The 14,653-nt window shown below is 48.6% G+C and overlaps 1 protein-coding gene across 1 annotated transcript; it reads right to left on the bottom strand.

Moving 5' to 3' along the window:
- Nucleotides 1–894: 894 nt before the first annotated feature.
- LOC131590148 (heat shock factor protein 5-like) lies at nucleotides 895–9,736 on the bottom strand. The gene is made up of 8 exons (XM_058860049.1): nucleotides 9,223–9,736; nucleotides 7,331–7,684; nucleotides 6,132–6,431; nucleotides 4,587–4,774; nucleotides 3,564–3,684; nucleotides 2,293–2,923; nucleotides 1,827–1,940; nucleotides 895–1,456 (listed from the first exon to the last, which is right to left on the bottom strand). Exons 1-6 carry the CDS (start codon nucleotides 9,734–9,736, stop codon nucleotides 2,853–2,855), a joined length of 1,548 nt encoding a protein of 515 aa, XP_058716032.1. The 3' UTR covers nucleotides 895–1,456; nucleotides 1,827–1,940; nucleotides 2,293–2,852.
- Between the last annotated feature and the right edge of the window lie 4,917 nt (nucleotides 9,737–14,653).

The raw sequence follows: 14,653 nt of genomic DNA, 5'->3' as shown, positions 1-14,653 counted from the left end.
CAATATTCCAGGGGAAGAGCGGCAAAGCCAAAGTTCACTGATGCTTAGGAAGCTTTGCAAAACCTTCCCACCTGTGGTGGTGTTGCACCCTCCAGAGCTCCTGGAGCCCTCCCTCAGCTCAGGCGCAGTTTGGACAGGAAGGGGATGGTTCAGTTTGTGCCATGTGGGGACAGGAGGAGGGAAGACTTTGCACACACTGTCACCAGGGCAGGGCTGTTTTCCTTTATGGTGCCACGCGGTAGCACGTAATCTTTGATTTCATGGGAGTGAGGGAGGTGCTGAAGGGCAACAATTCCCTGTGCTAAGGACATCTTCCACTCACACAGCAAGGCAAGGGAAGGGGAAAGTGCAATCTCTCTTTCCTGGAAGGTGTTCAGCTTTTAACAAACTAGTTTTGCTGAAGATGAGCCTAGGCAGTGGTGAGTTAGAGCATTTGATCAAACTCCCAGAGTATCCTCACATCTGGTTGGACACAATTTCTGTTTTTTTTTTTCATTGTGAATGCTTTCTCCTGCACCGCTGCCTCCTGCTTGGAGTTGTACGCGCAGCAGAGTCCCAGAGTTTTCTCAGCAGGCCTGTGCAGCGAGTTCTGAGCCAACGTGTGGCTCTGCTGCCATCCCAAATCTGCGCTTTCCTTGCCCAGCCTGAGCGCAAGTGGGGCATGTGCTGGGCGTGGCTGGAGATTTTCATCACCAAAATCCTCCAGCGTCATGGCATTTCCATCTGCCCATTGCTTTGGAGAGCACAAATCACAAACCACCCATCTCAGCTGATAAATGTCATTGCTTGCAGATTGCTGCAGCCGCACAGCTGAGCTACAAATACACATGAATCAATTGCAGTTGAAAAATGGCATTTATTACAAATTGCTACACCTGCACTGACAATACACAACTATAAAAATCTCAATTAATTTTAAAAAAAGTCATTTATTATATTAGCTCAACAATGCCACGTAAAAATATACAAATACCAACTGCAGTTAGCAAGAACTTAATTTATTGCTAACCTCTACAAGTCACTATAGACAAAGATTAATGAGGTGTTTAACAACTTAATTTATTACAGAATCCTGCAAGCTTACATATAGAAATACAAAAATATCCGTGTCTCCCTCTAAATAACATTAGTAATTCTGTACTAAGAATTCCATAGATAAAATTATACAACTATTCCTCTTCATACATGTTTCAATAGAACTAAATACCTCTATATATACATCTATTACAATCTACATATGCAAATACAGATTAAATATTACATATTTCATACAATATATATACATATAGACATATAAAACAAAACTAATTGAAAATATACAAATGTCACAGTCCCAATCTAAATATCCATAGAACTGCATAAGAATAAATCAGCCGCCCCATCTTCAAAGCTTCTCCCGCAGTATTTTCCTCCCATGCAGAGCAGCTCTCCTGGACAGGGACAGCAGATGGGACATCTGGGAGGCAAAGGGAACAGCGAGTCAGTCCTGGGACCTTTCCCTTGGCAGCAGCTGCACTTCCAGCAGGGAAGCGAAAATCTCCGAGCCTCCCCAGGAGGCTTGGGAAGAACAAGCAGGCCGAGCGGGCCAGCGTGTGGCGAGCGCAGGCGCGGCGGGACTGTCCCGCATCTCCCGGCAGCCCGGCACAGCTCCCGGGCCCTGCCGGCACAGCTGCCTTGCCCAAGGACAGCCCCTGTGCCGGCCGGGGCAGCAGCGCTGAGCAGCCCCAGCACGGGCAGGGGCCGCTCCTGCCCGGCCGGGCAGCGCCCACGGACAAAGCCCACGCCACCCTCAGCCCTGCCCGGCCTCACCAGCCCTGGGGCCTCACCCAGGCTCTCGCGTGGCCCCAGCACATCCCTGCTCACTGCTCTTGCTCCAGGCCTTCAGCTTCTCCCTGCTGCCTCCTGGCAGTGTCTGGATGTCCTCAAGCTCTTCAGCACAGCTGTGGTGGCAAAAGTGGAGGCTCTGGAATTGGTTGCAAGGCCTGGCAGAGCTGCAGTCCCTGAGCTCTGTGTGCTCCCTCCTGGCCCCCTCCATCCCCTCAGCCCCGCCGTCCTCTCGGCAAACCCCCAGCCCCCTCTTCAGTTTCTTCGGCCTCTCCCAGGCCTCTCACCCCGCTCAGTCCCTTCTGAGCCGTTGTGTCCCCTCAGAGCCGGCACAGCCCTCAGCCCGTGCCTCTGTCACCTCAGTGCCACCATCGCCCTCTGCTCCCCCACAGCCCTCAGTGCCCCCAACACCTCAAGGTTTCCATCGTCCCTTCAGCATCAGCGCCTCCTCAGCCCCCTCAGTCTCACCGTCCTTCAGCAGCTCCTCACAGGACAGTGCCTGGGGCCACCGGCAGCTCCCACCGCTCCAGGGACAGCCAGGGCTGCAACTGCTGCTCCGCCTGGCCCGGCCCCAGCTCGGACCCAGCACATGGGGACACAAGGGGCACAGCGGGAAAAACAAGAGATGAAAAAGGCAGCCAAGGGGGAAAGAGGCAAAAATGCAGCCTAGGCCTATACACCTCAATCTATGGACCTATACGTCCAGATAGCTCTAACTAAAGAACTATGCACATTTATAAATGTAAATGTGTGCACATCTAAATGTTACTCTCTACATATAGAAATGTAAATTTGAAAATCTATAAATGGAACTGTATACATAAAAATGAAATCCTACCTCATCCATAACTAACTATCTATACAAACTATACAGATGTAGAAATAGATACACCTATAAATACAACTATACAACTCTATCAATCTATACTTGTAACTATATAAATAAATCAAGATAAAATAAATAAATAAATCAAGATAAAAAATCTCTAAATATATCTATAAACAGAGGGATGCCACCTGCCTGATGGTCACAGGCTCTCCCTCTGATCCTTCTTCCCACGCAGGGCAGCCCTTCGGGCAAGGTAGATCAGATGGATATCTGGGAAGGAAAGGCAACTCTCAGTCAATGCTGGCCTCCGTGTAGCTTTCCCTTTGCAAGTAAACTGTCCTGCTAGCAAAGGCTGTAAAAGATGGCCTGAAAGGCACACTCTCACTTGAGAATTTGAAGCCTGCTCTTTAAAGGGAACAGGGATCCTTCCCAGTTTTCCAGTCTTGTGAAGTTTTGAAGTATGCCAATCAATTCACAACACTCCCAGTGCAAATGGCACCCAGGAGAGCTTGAAACACAGACAGTCCCAGCTCCCACAAAGAAGCCCAGCCTTGTTCTTTCTCTGGGCTGACGCAGAGACGTCAGTCCTCACTGCAGTGGCTGAAGCTGAAGGCTGCTGTGAGCTGTGAACCAATTGGGACACGCAGCTTGCTGACACAACTGCCACCAGCTCAGCTTTATTCCCGGCTCTCTTGCCACAGCAGAGGACTCGGTGTCAGAGCCTCTGGAAAAGCATGGAGGGGCAGAGCTCGGGGAGCTTGTGCCAGTGCAGGATTTGAACTAAAGGCACCAGGAAGCACCAACCCTGCTTGAGACAAGAACTCAACTCTTCTCATCTCCCTTCCTGTCAGAGGCAGGCTCAGAGCAGCTGTCTCCCATCTCTCTAAACCAGGCTGGGCTCACTCCTTACCAAGCTCCTCGGGCTCCTGGCAAACGTTCACACAGCTCCCGCAAGCAGGCAAAGCTCCCTCTGCTGCAGCCTTGTTCACAGCCTCCCCTCCTGAAGAGCCACAGGCAACACTAGGATTGACCTGAAAAGAAAAACAAAAAGAAGGAAACGCAAAGATCAACCAATAGATTCTGCAGGGATACAATCAGAGCCTGCCAGATTTCCTTCTGTGCACCAACAAATTGCTTTTGAAAACTGGTATGTGGGAGTTTGCAGAAGACAAAGGCTCATCGCGCTTGGCAATAAGATATGGGCAGTTCCAAAAAATCCCCCTCCCCACCTCCAGTCTGCCCTCCCTCAAGAATAAATCTATCCATGCAATGGCTCTGCATATTAAATGAAAGAAGAGAAATTCCTTGGCAAATTTGTAGAATAAGATGCAAAAAGGCCTGTGCCAATGCAGAAACTGAACACTCCAGGCCAGTCTGGGAAGAGACAAGACTAAAGAGAAAAGGGATTCCAAAGTCCAAGAGGGAATCTGTCAAACACAAGGACTAATGGGCCCTGATTGAACTGCTCTTCAACACAGGAGGAGCCCCTGGGCTTCAAGGAGTCCTTAACCATTTCATGTCCAGCACCAACCTTGTCCTTCTCACCAATCACACAAGTCATGGGGACTCAAAACCAAGACATCTGCCCCCTGAAGACTCCCCGGCTCACACACTTCATCCCTTCTTCCTAACAAGGAGCTCTGGGCCCCAGAGGCCTTCAACAGTCCAAAACACTGACTTCTCCAACACGCTCCAAGAGCTGTCAAGGCTGACAAGGCTGTTGAGCGTGGGGATGACACTCAAGCCATGGAGTGGGCGCTAAGGATGGAGTCCTGCTAGCTCCTGGCACAGGGATGTGCTCTTCCCACCACAGCCCTAAGCACAACAGTCTCCTGCAGGCTGCAGCTTTGCAGGGACTGTCTGGCAACACACATCTCTTCTTTCCACAAGGTGACTGTGCTCAGCCCCTTTCATCCCTGTCTAATGGAATTACCTGAGCAGAGGGAGACCTTTCAGGCACAGATGGTGAAAGCATCTCCTCCAGTGTCTCCAGAACAAGGTCCAGATCCAGTGGTGGCAATTCCTCTTCCCCAGGAGTACTCCATACCCAGCTTGGGGCTCTCCATGCTGCATAACCAGCACTGCCAGCTGGAGCACTGGGGACTGAAGTGCCCGGGGCGGCTGCAAGAATCCAAAAACATCGGTGAGGCTCCAAAATGAGGCTTTGGGACGCAGAGCTTTATTGCTGCCTTGGATCAAACATCACAGGAAGCGCACAGCAACCTCAACTTCAGAAAGGTATTAAAAACTTCCCAGGGAATTGGAAGAGTGAGCTCTTCCCCTTCAAAAGTATTATCCTAATCGACGTGTACATAGATTAAATTATGGCTTGTGAAACTGATCTACACATGCACACAGACATAATCACCTTTAATCACAGCCTTTTGCATCTTCCCAGCAGCTTTGGGATTTGGCTCCTTGAGTTTCTTATCACAAGAGACCACAGAAAGTGCATTCACCCAGGAAGAGGCCAGAGGTGCAGACACACACGCTAAACTTAAACTGCGAGTTTATTCTAAGGAGCAACCATGGAGGTGAGGCCATGGTCTGCAGCTGCAACTGTTCTGGGGACTCACAGCGTGCACTGAAATTTCATAGCATTATTTGTGGGAGAGACTGTTGGAAATGGAAAATCTGCAGCCTTAGAAAAAGCCTGGATTGATGGAGTGATGAAAGTACACAGACATTAGGTAGAGTAATTCTAAACCTATGTTCTTACAGTTGCAAGTAAGAATATGCCTAGAGTAAGTAAGAAATTATATGAAGTAAAATAGTTGGAGGTATCAAGTGTAATAGTGTGATTTATAAAGTAAGTTAGAGATCTAGAAACTATAACAGAAGTGTGTGTGAATACGTGACCTGTTAGCTTGTTGGTTAAAAGACAGACACAGTGTGGCAAAATCAAGTAAAGGTGATAGCTTAATAATGGAAAACAAACTTTGTGTCAACGGTCTACTGGACTAAAAAGTTATATATTGCCATGCGGAGAAGAAACTCGTAACTTCCTCAAGCTGTGGTTGACTTGTTGCCTGTAAATCTCACGCCTCGGGACTGATATCTTATTGGGGTACTTAAGCAATAAATCATCTCAAAGCACGGTGGTCCCATCCCTTGTATTTCATCTCAACAAAAGACAATCTGTAAACTCTGCAATATCCTATCAGAGTCCTAGTTTGGCTTCATCCAAAGAAAAATGGGAGTTCACCTGACACCGACCAGTTGTGGAGAAATGTTCTTTGCCTCGCCCTTTGACCTCTACACAGAGGCTGCCTGGAAAATGGCCAGAACATCCTCCAAATCCGCAGCAAGGACGGGAAAAGCAGACAGAGATTCTTTTGATATTCATGATCCTGCTTCCTAGTACCCTCGACACCTGACTCTGACAATCAAATGTACACATGACAGAGCACCATGGCAAAATACTTCAGTCACTTTTTGTGATCTTTCTGAAAAGCCAGGGGAGAAACACATTGCGTACCTGATGGGATGTTGGCTGGCAAGTGCTGCTCTGGAGAAGTGAAGCTGCTGCTCTTTGGAGAGGCCGCAGAAGTGCTTTGATGGTGCGCAGGAAATGCTGGAGTGATGAGCTGTGGCTGGAATTGAAATTTGTGTGTGCCTGGCTTGCCTGATGAAACCCCAGGTGCAGATGGAGCAAACACTTTCTTGGCACGTGCTGGGGAAGCTTCACGCCCTTGAGGATCTGGACTGGTCCTGGAAGGGCCTGCAGGTAGCTCTGAATCCTCAGGTGAGGCAGCACTGCGCTTCTGGCATGAAGGAGCTGTGCAGCAGGGAGGGAAGAAGAAAGGAAGCAAAGGGAAGGCTGGGTCACTACTGCTCCTCAGGTGTGTTTCCCTTGGCAGCAACTGTACTTGTCCCAAGGGAGACAGAAGCTCCCATCATCCCAAGTAGGGGGAGAAGGAGAAAATTCCCTTCTCATGTTCTGAAGCTTTGCAACAACCAATTCCTTGTCTACTGAGCTCTCCCGTACTTATTCATCTGTCTGGGAAAAGTGTCCCGCTGCCATTCCTCGACAGGAGACAACTGCCAGGAACCCAGTTGCCAGCTCTTCTCCCTTCTGCTCCAAAGGCACACAAAAACTTGATAATCACAGCCTTCCCTATCTCCCCAGGAGCTTTTAGATTTGGCTGCTTGAGTTTCTCAGCACAGAAGGCCACAGAACGTGCATTCACCCAAGCAGAGCCCGGATCTTCAGGCACACACTGAGAAATTCTACTGTGAGTTTATTCTAAAAGCAACCTTGTAGGTGAGGCCATGTTCTGCAGCTGCAGCTCTTCTGAGGCACACAGAGTTCATTTCAATGGCACGGCCTGATTTGCAGGCCAGTCAGTCTGAAACATCTGCAATATCCTATCACCGTCCTAGTTGGACTTCATTCCAAGAAACAGGGGAGTTCACCTAACACTGACCACTTGTCTGTCGGGCAATATTTTTCACCCAGCCCTTGCACCTCAGCAGACAGGCTGTCTGGAAAATGCCTGCAACAACCTCCACATCTGCAGGAAGGACAGGAGGAGCAGAGAATACTTTGGCATTCAAGACACGTTCTACGTGATTCTCACTTGAGATCTACTCATGACAGAGGACTCAGGGAAAACACTTGAAAGGCTCAGTTGCCAGGACCTATTGGAAAAGGAAGGGTAGAAACTCTTTCCCTACCTGATGGCTCGCAGGCTGGGCTGTGCTGCTGAGAAGATGAGCAGCTGTTGCTGTGTCCCAGGGCCCTGCAAGCAGCTTCAGGGTGGATTGGAGTGAGGTGAACCATGAGCTCAGGATGGCGTTTCAGGTCCAGGCGAACCAGTGGAACCGTGAGCTTGCGGAGATTAAATCTCTGGATGAGCTCTCTTGATGGTTCCACTGGTGAAGCCCCAACAAGTCCAGAGGTGGCACAGACTTTCTTGGCAGCTGCTGGGGAAGCCTCACTCTCCTGAGCACCTGCACTTCTCTTGGAAGGGCCTGGAGGCAGCTCTGAATCCTCAGGTGAGGCAGCATCGTGCTTCTGGCGCAAGGGAGCTGTGCAGCAGGGAGGGAAGAAGAAAGGAAGCAAAGGGAAGGCTGGGTCACTACTGGTCCTCAGGTATGTTTCCCTTGGCAGCAACTGTGCTTTTGTCAGGGAAGACAAAAGCTCACCTCCTCCCAAAACAGGGTGAGAAAGAAAAATATCACCACATGTCTTGGGGGTTTGATGCCTATAGAACTTAAGTCAAACTTACAAGCTGCTTCTATAGGTTGAGTTATAAGATATCAATATAACCTAATATATCCGTATCAACAGATATCAATGGAACCTGAATCATAACTTCATGGATCTATTTAACCTGATATAGACGTCTTTCTATGCATTGTAGTGCCTAGTATATGGTTAACTGCTTGCTTAGTGCTGGAGACCCGCGAAAAAAAAATTAAAATCTCACCAGGTGGTCAGTTTCAGAGATAGGTAAGTATAGTACTAATGAAAAATTAGCAAATGACAAGCCAATTAGCCACAAGATAAAGAAATTAGACCGGTTAGGACCAGACAGACCAAGGAACACCGTAGCTGTGCATGCTCTGAAGACAAAGTTGAAAAGTTCAGATGCAAAGACGACTTTGGAAGCCTTCATCAAAGACCCCCAACGACCCCCAAACTGGGGAGGCGCAAGCACAGTGAAAAAGAACTATCTATAGCCATGAGATTATACTATGTAAATTCGTTCCAGAGTGTATAATATACTGTGTACATTAGTTCCATATGTTATAATGACATAGTAACACCAAGCAATACAATTACTAAATATAGCACAGCAATTGACAAAGGTGGATGAATTAGGAGGAGAAATTCTCCTCACCTCCAGCACTGAAATAAACAACTCTACACACACGGCTCTATGGGATTTTATTCCCTTTGCAACAACCAGCTCCCTGTCTACTGAGCTCTCCCCTATCCCTTCAACCCTTGGCAGGAGGCAGCTGCCAGAAACCCAAATGCAGCCCGGCACAGCTCCCAGGCCCAGGAGCTCGGGGCGGTCGCGGTGAAATCTGCTGTTTCTATAGTGCAGCCAGCCCCCAGCATCGCCCGGCACAGCTGCCACAGCCCGGGCCGGCACTTGGTGGAAGCCGCAGCGGCCGAACTGGCACAGGAAGCTGCAGAACTTCAGAGCTGCGTGGCTCTGAAAGTGTGTGGGGCTAGCCCCTGGTCGCCGCCCAGGCTGAGCAGCTCCCGCTCGAAGAGGGAGCGGACGATGAGCAGCCCCTGGGTCTCGACCAATACGCCCAAGCCCTCGGCTCACCCGCACTCCCGGAGACCGCCCCGAGCGTCCCAGGGCCGCCCAACGAGCAGCGCCAGCCACGGTGCAGGGCCGGGCCGGCTGCCGGCTGAGCGGGCCAGCGTGTGGCGAGCGCAGGCACGGCGGGACTGTCCCACAGCCCCCGGCAGCCCGGCACAGCTCCCGGGCCCTGCCGGAACAGCAGCCTTGCCCAGCACGGGCAGGGGCCGCTCCTGCCCGGCCGGGCAGCGCCCACGGACAAAGCCCACGCCTCCCTCCGTGCCCGCAGCTCCCACCCCGTCTCACCGGCTCTGGGCGGCTGCCCGGTGGGGAAGGCAGGCAGCGACCGGTCCGTGGAGGGCCGCTGGAGGCGGCTGGGCTGGCGGCTACGCACCTCCAGCCCCGCGGCCAGTCTCTGCCTGTTGGCCCTGGTCCGGCGTTTGATGTGGAGCAGGAGCTCGGGGCGATCGCGGCGGAAGTTTGGGTTCATAAAGTGAAGCCACGCCCCGGCATCGCCCGGCACAGCTGAGCCAAGCCATGACGGCACCTTTTGGAAGCCGTACAAGTTGAGCTGGCGCACGAAACTGCCAAAGTGCGTGGCTTTGAAGCAGTCCGGGGCCGCCCCCGCCCCCTGGCCGCCCCCTCCGTGGGCGCCGCCCGGGCTGAGCAGCTCCCGCTCGAAGAGGAAGCGGTCGATGAGCAAGCCCTGGGCCTGGCTGTCCCAGCGCACGGAGCGGACGCGGGGGCTGTTCACCAGGCCCCACAGCTTGGCGGGGAAGGTGCTGGCATTGATTCCGGCGGGCAGCGGCAGCTCCTCCATGGCCCCGATCTGTCTCCGACTGTCGCCGCAACGGCCGCGGCGCAACGGCCTGAGGGGGGCGCTGCGTTCGGCCCCGCGCGCGCCCGGCGCGGCCCCGGCGCGGGCCGGACTCGGCGAGGACGAGCGGGGCCTGAGGGGAGATAAGGCCAGGGAAGAGGAGGTGAAAAATGCATGGGGGAAATGATAAATGACATAGGAGTTCCACTAATTGACAAAGATTGTTACTGGAATAAATGGAATTGATTTTTGCTAACTAAATTGGAACTGTTATTCCAGTTATTTTTAGAAACAATTGTCAGGAAAATTCATCCATAAACGCCAGAGGTTTATGTCCAAAAAGGAGACAGAGGAGTCCTTTTTTCTTTATTCAAATAAAGAGAGAGGCCATGGGGCATTCCCCTGGGGTCTCTCAAATTTTTGGAGGGTGCAGCCTCCTTTTTATCCTAATTCCCGGCCGCTTGTCCCTTCTCTCTTTCCCCACAGGCTGAGGTACTTGACAGGTACAGACTGCCCGGAACACCTGATACCTGCGATACCTTCCCCCCCAGCCCCAATGCATAATCCCTTCTGAATTCTTTACTTTTATGGAATTCATAGTGTTCTTTCAGTGCCTCTTTGATCTTTTAGTGGAATCCATCCCATTGTTTCTGTTGTCTCTCACTGAGAGCTGCTTCTTATCTGTCTCGTTAGGGACTTTTGGATTAGGTTCTTTTTCCCTTTGAACTGAAGATTCACGAGAGGGAGGCAGTTTTCTCTTGTTCGGTCTCAGTTGTTTATTTTTTTCTTATCAGCTTTTCAAGGTACAAGGAGCTATGTGCACTATGATAGAAAAGGGTAAAATGGCTAACAAAGATCCTCTTTTAAATGGGTAAAAGGTAAAGGTGTTTTTAAAGACATGCTCATGAATTTCATGTCATATGAAATTCAGTGTTTCTTTGAATCCTAGAACTAAGTATTAGAAACAAGGGCACACACTCTGTATCTCAGACTCCAACAAGTCCTAAGTTTGTTCCATAACCACCAATTCACTTTGTCTGCTTCCATTCTTCTACTGCTTGCAGTGTTCCATACTTCTGGATTTGATTCATTTTCAGAGCCTTCCCACTTAATGCACCAAGGGGTATCTGCCATATATTGGAATTTCTGAAGCACGCTCACTGACCATGCACTGTCCCAAGCTTCAACCCGATCTTTTCTTTCCTGTCTTTCATACTTCCATTTTGACACTGGAATCTTTTCTTTAATAACCTTTGCTATCTTTTCATAACACTATCCATAATTCCCTAATTTCCCATACCAGCCTAGTTTTGGTTCATCCTTTCCTCCATTTTCATGACAATCCCATAGAGATGAATACTTTGGCTTCACAGCATTTTCAAACACTGTCTTCTTTTGGTACTCGTAATCTATTTGCAATACACAGCTCACATTTTCATTTTTATTCTTTTGTATTTCAGGTAATTTTGATGTTATAATTCCCCAACTTATTGGGTCTCCTGCTGCCTTTGGTATTGGCAGACAGGCAGTTATTTTGCTGGTGTTTTGCATGTTGGCAAAATCTTTAATTAATCCAATCACCACATTTTCTGCCTGGATTGTATTAGAGACTTTTCTCACTTGTGTTTCTGGCTGCACCCCCACATCCCTCTTCATTCTAAAATGAAGACTTGTCAGCTGATCCTTTTGCATTTCACATCTCAAGGTAACATTGATTCCAACTGATGGCACTAAAGGCCATAAAATAATCACCATTACAGTCACTAGCAACCTAGACATTTGAAACAATCAAACCCGCTTTATCTGCAGCTCTGTTGGCCCTACAGTTTGTGCAGTGCACAGTGCAGGGGAAACCTTCTTCACTCTGGTGTAATGTATGCAGGGATCCAGTCCAGCTCCTTTGACTGCTGTCAAGGTAGTTAACAGTACCTGATAGGGTCCAGTCCACCTTTCTTTTAATGCTTCTTCCTTCCAGCTTTTACCGTACACTTCATCTCCCGGGTGGATGTCATGAACTGGATTCTCAAGAGTCAGCGGCCTATTCCACACAAGGGTGCTCTGAAGTCGAGCTCGAGCTTTTCCAAGAGACAGAACATAATTCTACACCTCTTGCTTCCCTGTAACATGTACATTTGGATTAGGTTCAGGGGATTCCTATGGTTTCCCATACAATATCTCATGAGGACTGACTGACATCCCGCTTCTAGGCTTTATCCGAATCCTCAGCAGTGCTATTGGTAAAGCTTGTGGCCACTGCAATTTAGCTTCTTGGCATATTTTGCTGATTTGCCTCTTCAAGGTCTGATTCATCCTCTCTACCTGTCCACTGGATTGGGGTCTCCATGGTGTATGGAGATCCCAAGCTATTCCCAGCAACCTACTCACCTCTCCCATTACTGTGGCTATGAAATGTGGGCCCTTATCTGATGATATTCCTAGAGGCACCCCAAATCTTGGAATGATTTCTTGCAGTAACCACTTGACTGTCTCCTTTGCTTGATTTGTGCCACAGGGAAGAGCTTCTGGCCATCCTGAAAAGGTCTCAACCCTTACCAATAGATATTTGTATCCTCGAGTTCTTGGTAATTCTACAAAATCTTCTTGCCAATAATCTCCTGGTTTTACTCTTACCCAAATTCTTCCTAATTGTGCCTGTCATCTGGCCACTGGATTGTTCTTCAAGCAAATTTCACACTTTGACATTACTGATTTTGCCATTGTTAACATCTGTACTGAAATTAAATTTAGTTTGAACAATTTCACCAATGCCTCTGCACCCCAATGACATTCGTTATGTTTAATTTGTAGAACTTCTCTCATTATCAAGGGGGGCACCACTACTTGTCCCTGTGTAGTCACCTACCACCCTTCTGAATTCTTCTGTGCATTCAGTGAGCGTCCCAGTTTCTCATCCTCTATTGAATATTTTGGTTCTGGAGGTAAATTGAATTGAGATACATTAGTTTTTAAAGGTATCAATGCCATTGCAGTTTGCACTTCTCGAGCAGCTTGTCGGGCTGTCCAGTCTGTTTTCCGATTTCCCTCATGAATTTTGGAGCTTCCTGATTGGTGAGCTTTGCAGTGCACGATTGCTACTTGCTCAGGCTTTTGTACTGCTTTTATTAATTGCAGGACTGCATCTTGATGTTTAATGTGTGTGCCTTGAGAAGACAGCAGTCCTCTTTCTTTCCACAGTGCCCCATGTACATGCACCACTCCAAAAGCATATTTTGAATCAGTCCAGATATTTACTTTCTTCCCTTCACTCAGCTCTAATGCCCTGGTTAAAGCAGCCAGTTCTGCTCGTTGGGCAGATGTGTTTGCTGGCAAGGCTTTGCCTCCACCACTGCACCTGTTGTTGTTACTGCATATCCAGGGTATCTGGTCCCGTTCTCCACAAAACTGCTTCCACTTGTAAACAGCTCCCAGTCTGCCTGTTCCAGTGGGACATCTTTCAGCTCTAGCTGAACAGGTGTGTTCTATCACTTCCACACAATCGTGTTCCAATGGGCCTTCTTCACTTGTGGTACCTAGGAACAAAGCTGGATTCAAGAGGTTAGTTGTCTTTAGTGTGACATCATCCTGCTCAGTCAGGATTACCTGGAATTTCATCATCCTGCTTGGAGATAGCCAATGGCCCCCCTTTTGTTCTAAAACAGTGCTCACCATGTGTGGCACATAGACATCTATGTGTCTACCCCTCGTGAGTTTCCTAGTTTCTTGTGTCAGCATCACAGTGGCTGCAACTGCCCACAGGCATGAAGGCCATCCAGCACTCACGTGGTCAAGTTGTTTGGAGAAGTAGCTTACCAGCCTTTTCCAGCTTCCCAAACCTTGGGTCAGCACTCCCAGTGCTGGGTGTGATCTTTCATGCAGAAACAGCTGAAAATCTTTGGATAGGTCAGGCAGTCCTAATGCTGGAGCTGTTGTCAATGCCTCCTTCAGTTTGAGGAAGGTCTCCTTCTGTGGTTTGCCCCAGGTAAATGGCTGTGTCTTGTGGGCTTCATTCAGGGGTTTTGCAATTAGTCCATAGTCCATGATCCACAGGCAGCACCATCCGGCCATCCCGAGGAAGACTCGCAGCTCATGCAGGTTCTGGAATAGCACAAATAGCTTGAATATGATCAGTACCCAGCTTACGTTGCCCTTGTGAGATTTCACATCTCAGGTAAATCACAGTCTGCTGGGCAATTTGTGCGTTCTCTTTAGACACCTTATATCCTCTCATTCCCAGCTGATTTAAAATTTCAATTGTTACCTTTATGCAGGTTGTCTTTTCCTCTGTAGCTATCAGTATATCATCAACATACTGTAACAGCAGGTATTGTTCCCTCGGAACTTGCCCATTCTGGGTCCAAATCTCCAGCTCTTTAACCAGCTGCCTTCCAAATAGGGTTGGACTGTTCTTGTATCCTTGTGGGAGTTGTGTCCAGGTGAGCTGGGTTTTCCTTCCATTTTCTGGATTTTCCCACTCAAAGGCAAACAGTTTCCTACTTTCTTTGTCAAGGGGTATGCAGAAAAAGGAATCTTTTAAATCAAGTACAGTAAACCATTACTGTTTCTCTTTCACGTATGTTAACAATGTGTAAGGATTAGCTACCACTGAGGAAATATCTTTAGTTATTCCACCTATCGCTCTCAAATCCTGTACTAGTCTGTACTCACCATTTGGTTTCTTCACTGGAAATATTGGTGTATTAAATTCTGATTCACGTATTTTAAAATTTGGTACTTCAAAAACATTTTAATAATTTTTGCTATTCCTTGCTGTGCTTCTGAATTTATAAAAAAGTGTTTAACTTGTACAGCTTTTGCTCCTTATTTTAATTCTACGTGTACTGGTGGTGCCAATTTAGATTTTCCTGGTATGTCGTTTCCCATACAGAGGGAATTACTGCATCCTCTACTTCCCGAGGGATA

Source organism: Poecile atricapillus, chromosome 32 (assembly GCF_030490865.1).
Source record: "Poecile atricapillus isolate bPoeAtr1 chromosome 32, bPoeAtr1.hap1, whole genome shotgun sequence".
NCBI classification, from domain to species: domain Eukaryota; kingdom Metazoa; phylum Chordata; class Aves; order Passeriformes; family Paridae; genus Poecile; species Poecile atricapillus.
Note: the sequence above shows the minus strand (reverse complement) of the source record. Positions and strands in the feature narration are given on the sequence as shown.

Bases quoted from the DNA above. Each gene is read 5' to 3' on its own strand.
- LOC131590148 (XM_058860049.1), bottom strand. From the start codon at position 9,736: ATGGAGGAGCTGCCGCTGCCCGCCGGAATCAATGCCAGCACCTTCCCC. The intron at 7,685-9,222 runs GTGAGACGGGGT...CCTGCTGCACAG, and splicing joins CGGGCAGCCGCCCAGAGCCG to CTCCCTTGCGCCAGAAGCAC. The intron at 4,775-6,131 runs GTACGCAATGTG...GGATTCTTGCAG, and splicing joins GCCAGCCAACATCCCATCAG to CCGCCCCGGGCACTTCAGTC.